At 33.6% G+C, this 5568-nt stretch overlaps 1 protein-coding gene across 1 annotated transcript; it reads right to left on the bottom strand.

The window, feature by feature from the left end:
• Positions 1-565: 565 nt before the first annotated feature.
• LOC126675415 (2-oxoglutarate and iron-dependent oxygenase domain-containing protein CP2-like) lies at positions 566-4371 on the bottom strand. The gene is made up of 9 exons (XM_050370051.2): positions 3928-4371; positions 3577-3624; positions 3008-3184; positions 2764-2914; positions 2589-2675; positions 2093-2217; positions 1511-1629; positions 927-1038; positions 566-833 (listed from the first exon to the last, which is right to left on the bottom strand). Exons 1-9 carry the CDS (start codon positions 4210-4212, stop codon positions 798-800), a joined length of 1140 nt encoding a protein of 379 aa, XP_050226008.1. The 5' UTR covers positions 4213-4371; the 3' UTR covers positions 566-797.
• Positions 4372-5568: the final 1197 nt, after the last annotated feature.

Here is a 5568-nt window from a genome sequence, read left to right as displayed (position 1 = left end):
ATTCACTTCAAGAAGCTCCACCTTCACATAATTTCAGGGGCAATGGGCAATGGACAATAGAGCTTTTCAGCTAGAACAGTCACCTGCAAGGAAAATTCAGCCAGAACCAGTTTTTGAGAACCGGACCAGACTGGTTGGTTCAACCAGTTCAACCACAAAACAGAAGCCAGTCCGGTTCAGTCCCTCAACCGCTTAAAAAACTCGCCCGAACGATCAGCTTCTGCTACAAGGAAGTCTTTACATAAAGGACAAGGCCATCAGGAAAGAATAAACAATCTCAGCCGTTGGACACATTCAGCCGAGCAACACGTAAATACAAATATCATATTATGCCAAAACCTGCAACTGTCCTTGCATGTCAAGGTTACGAAATCAATAAATACAAGAACCGCAACAGTATGAAAATCATAGGGAAGAGAAGAAAAAAAAGACCCTCTATAACTTCTTTGCCAATGGAGAAGGAAGGCAAAATTTCAAAACAACCCAACGGTCAAGATCAAAGAACAGAGACTGGTCACGTTCACGCGGCAGCTATATTTTCCATTGCGTAAAAGAAATTGCAGTATGACTGCAAACATGACTGAATTACTTTACCATTGCACGAGTCAAATGTGAATTTTTAATGATAACTAAGCAAGCACGATATTGACAGACGGCACCATGCACCCAACATACATTAGCAGCAAAGCGTAGAAAAGAAATGTGTCGCAATTTACAACGGAAAATGCCTTTGTGCTGATGACGAGCACATTTCTGCCATTGCATAGCTCTACAAGCAAAGCTTCTGGTGAAAGCACTCACGATGCAGATATGCGGTCCCTCTTCAGCAATTCCTAGAAAAAAAACATGCACCAGATGGATTAGTTTGCAGCTGTTAGACTACTCTCTTGATATATTTTGTCGTCTGCACTTAAAATATGTGTTACCAATTTGGTAGCAGAAATTGACAAACGCTGCATGACTTTTTTCTCACGCCGGCATTCTCCGCACCAGCTAGAAAAATCCTTCTGATATCTCTTGAGCTCCCTAAAGACTGAACTGAAAGGGGGAAAAAATTGTTCTCGATATCAATATTTATAATCTACAAACAAAAGTATGTAGATAACTCCCTAAGTCATTCTGCCTAAGAGAAAAGGGCAACATAAATAAAAAAAAAGACCTATTATGTTGATGCACTTATCCAAGTATGAATAGACACAAAAATAAAATTATCTTCCTCTAATTTGCTTGTTTGACCGACAACAAAGGAAATTGTCTAACCACAAAGTCCAAATAGACTGTAAATAATTACAATATTTCTTTGTACTACCAGAGTTCTCAACTTGAGGATTTAGACAGTGAAAAATTAGTTCTGGTGGCAAGTCTATAATAATAGATTTCAAATGTCCAAGTCCAACCATGACCTAGCATGCAGACTAAACAAACTGCGATAAAGTGATTTCTTTGTTTAAAAGGAAGGATGCTTAAAGCTCACATTCACAGTTGTGTTAAGAGACAGATAGAGATGTACCTTCTGCACCATAAAATTAAGTTGGCCCGACGTCCAGAAGTTGTAGCTCTGGCACCATGTCGATGGCGACCACGATGAAGAACAGCATGCCCTTGAACATGAACATAATCTAAAATTTCCTGTAGTGTGTTATAAATACCTGTCAGATTAAAGTTCAAAAACTCAAAAAGACAATTCTAAACCACCGTAGTCTTTTGACCTTAGAGAGAAATGACAAAAAGAAGTGATCCATAGCATTTGGATTTTTTTTTTGAGAAATTGATGTTTGCATTCTTAATAGGAGCTAAAAAGACTCATAATAGCCAAAGTCATAACTAGATTTTATCCTTTTCTGATTTCTGAGCGTACTTTAATGTTCCGTTTTTTTTTAAGAGAACGAATCATCCTGGGTGCTTTTGTTAAAGCCTTTTCTAATAGTTCATGATACACTTATTCTCTAGATGGTACGTATAAGAAGTTGAGAATAAATTCAAAAAATGACAACATGGTAATCTTGTGTATCTAAGAAAGAAAGAAAAAACATTAGCTTTTGCCTCAATTAAAATTCATGTACTTCTGGGAATTAAATTTGGATTAACATACCTCTGGCTGGGTTTCAGTATTCACATGTTTATCACACCTTACACCACGAAAGAACAAGTCTCCTCCAACGAATTGCTTACTCAAGCAAGCATTCAAAGTGATTTCTGAATCATCCACATGAAAACCTACAGAGAAGTTTTTTCGACGTTTTACATAAGCTTGTAAAGATATAGCTACAAAACTGAAAGTAAAAGGCGGTAAATGAAAACGGACAAAGCTGCAGTTTGTACAAGCAAGTAAAACACTAGCAGACTACCATCCACTTAAATTATTAATTGTCAGTGTTATTATGATGTAAGGCTTTCATAGAAATTTTGTAAAAACGAAAGAGAAGTTTGACATATTTAATATTATACCATTAAAACAGAATAATTAAAAGAGAGTTAAGGGAGATTTCACTCAAATCTGGACTAACCAAGTGTGATAAGCTAGATAAAATTATTAATCTACAGCAATGGCAGTGGAAGGAAAGAAGAAGATTCATGCAAGTACCTACCAAGATCAACATCCCTATCCACTCCATATTCAACAACAAAACCATGATGAGAATCCAGAGTTAATCCTCCAACCTCAGGAAAGAACACTACAAGAATTATCAGCTAATTAGAACGAGGAACTAAAAAAATGATGATACTCTTTTATGCTCTTCCTGACTGGATAAAAATACATACATCTTGAAATGGGACGTAAATATTCATCCATCAATTTGTCAAGCATGTTTTCAAGGCCAAAGTCATCGAGAACAGCACCATAATTGTTCATAGTATTTGGACGCATTATCCTGAATTTTGTCTCATGAACCCACCTTTCAAAGTTTTCCACCTAAGCAATTAGAACCTGATAAGAAAACATACAAACTAAAATACAAGCAAAATTACACTATTCAAATAACGAATAACAAGAATGAGATAATACCTCAGACATCAACATTTCACAAAAGCTTGGCTGAAGCATTTCAAATACATAAACTCCTGGTGTGGGTTCAACCAATATATTTCTGAAACTCTGCTCTGTGCTTTCATTGATGGCTTTGAGAAATGAAGGTACAAAGAAGTTTTCAGCATTTACAGTATATAACTCCCTGTGCAAAGGCTAGAAAAATGAAAAAAATAAGTGAAAGAAAACAGTAAGAAAGAAATCAGTGTTAAGATGCAAACTGAAAACAAAACAAGAAAAGCCGGTAATTTTCTCCTGATCAACTCATCTTATTTTGACAGAATCATTCTCTTTCCATCATGTAGCCATAATTAATGACATTATAGCAAAACATCAGCTATTTGAAACCACAAAACCTAAAGACAGCACGAAATCTATCCTAATTACTATAGAGTCATCAAATACATTTTAAGGTAGCAGTTTATACCAAAAGATGCAATTCCAGATACGAAAATAAATTTTAGTACAATGCTACACATGCATATACAAATACTATAAAGTAACTCTGAACATGAGACCGGTCAATCAAACTTTCATCATGAAATTACCTGATAATTTGACATAATCCTCTGCCTGTATTCTTTATGCTTTTGAATCTGGCACAAAATAAGCAAACATACAAAATGAGAACTAATATTATTGTGAACAGATTTCCAAACCTGAGCATATATCAAATAGCGAATTCAATTTTCTATTATAATAGACAGTCCTAATTCTAACAATTTGAAATTTAAGTATTCAATCTCAGATACTAATAATTTGAAGTAATTCCAACTCAAACAATCAATCAAATGTCAACAGTTACAGCATAGCCAAACGTATACATATCGTACGGGTAACTTATAATTATACGTATACAAATATTTAAATACACAAAATAAAAGTAAAACGAAGCGTACGCGAGTGCGTTCACCCTCCGGCGAATAGCGAACGAGAATGTCCCGCATGAACTGGACTTTAGAGTCACGTGGCAGATTTAGCACTGACGGAGGTAAGTACCGCTCCAGCGAGCTGAACAGAAGTGGACTAAATTCCAATTGCAGTCCATCGTAGCTATCCGGACTGTGATCGGAGCTAGGGTTTAATCTTAGTCTATGTGACGCCGGCGTCACCGGCGTCCGGACTACGACGCCGTTTCCGTTTCCGTTTCCGGTTCCATTTCCATTAGGTCTGTCTGGTGACATTATGATTGAATTTTAGTATAATTAAGAAGGTATGAAGGTAGTTTGTTTTGCAGGTTAGGGTTTTGTCTAACAGTTGGTTCGTTCCACTGGTTTAGATGGGGCCCATATGTGCCAGCAAATAACGAAAATGCAACAGCCGTCCGATTTGGAGATGGCTTTGCTTAGGAAGGACCGACCAAAATTTCGGTTAAATAAATATAGCTAGACCATACGATATACATAGTAGAATCGTCCAGTGTCTAAAACAGTTGACTCTATTTTTACTCTACAAAAATATTTTTAATATATTTATATCCAATAAATTATTAAATATTTTATATTTACATCCATAAATTATACGAGACTTAAAAAATACATCTATATATTTATTTATAATAGAATATATTATTAATTTTAATAATATTTATATAAAGTTAAATATAAAAAACTATATTAATTAAAAAAATACTAAATAATTTGAAATAATTTTTTCTATACAAAATAATTTGAAATTTTAATGCAATAATTTTTCTATATGTTTGTATATATTAAAATAAAGGTATTAAACAAACATGATTTTATAATTGTATTTAATCGATTTAATTTTAGTTTTTATATTTATGTTACTTGATTATTAATTTTAATTTTTAACATTAAATTAAATTTTAGTTTTTATTATTGGATAAATAGAAGTAAGTTAATAGATAGCTAAGTGAATAATTAATGTGGACACGATATATGAACTTGATTTTTTTTTTTATCAGAGGTGGAAATCGACTCTTTAGAGTTTCATGTTAGTTGTTAGTTATCGAGGCGTGGTTCGAACCCACAACCTCTCGTGTTAGTTGTTAGTTACTTGTGATAACTCTGTTTTCCTGTGAATTTCACCCAACACCAGCTTCAAATGAAGATTTAAATGACATATATCCTCTAAATACTTTATTAAATCTCATAAACCTGGTGAACCTCGATCAATTATCACATCTAAAAATAGAGACCTTTTTTAACTCTTGTATTTGTTTCTTTCAAACAAAACAGTAACTTCTTCCCTTCTCTTCACTCTTTTATTTGTTTCTTTCAAACAAAATTCATTAAAATTTAGAATATATGTAATAATTTGCTGTTTTGTTTGATCATTTGGTTTTTGAATTGAAATTAGAAATAAAAGAGTGTGTATAGACCTGTCATGTTGGATAATTCAACTTTAAAATGTAAACAAATCTCAAATTCTGAATTCAAGATAAGCTTAGTTAAATTTGTTACCTTTTATTTGTTATTATAGAAATACAAATCCTTGTTGTGTGTGCAATCTTATAAGAATGTCCACCATTCATACAAAGATCGCATTTATAAATAACTATTGTTATTCATTCATCG

The sequence above is a fragment of the Mercurialis annua genome, linkage group LG3, assembly GCF_937616625.2.
Source record: "Mercurialis annua linkage group LG3, ddMerAnnu1.2, whole genome shotgun sequence".
Taxonomy (NCBI): Eukaryota; Viridiplantae; Streptophyta; class Magnoliopsida; order Malpighiales; family Euphorbiaceae; genus Mercurialis; species Mercurialis annua.
This window is presented reverse-complemented; position numbering and strand designations above follow the sequence as displayed.

What these genes read in the sequence shown, in the direction of transcription:
- LOC126675415 (XM_050370051.2), bottom strand. Translation starts at nt 4,212, where the DNA reads ATGTCACCAGACAGACCTAATGGAAATGGAACCGGAAACGGAAACGGA. An exon ending in GTGAAATGTTGATGTCTGAG is followed by an intron (nt 2,915 to 3,007) that starts GTATTATCTCAT and finishes CTAATTGCTTAG; the next exon opens with GTGGAAAACTTTGAAAGGTG. An exon ending in GGATAGGGATGTTGATCTTG is followed by an intron (nt 2,218 to 2,588) that starts GTAGGTACTTGC and finishes ACTTCTCTGTAG; the next exon opens with GTTTTCATGTGGATGATTCA.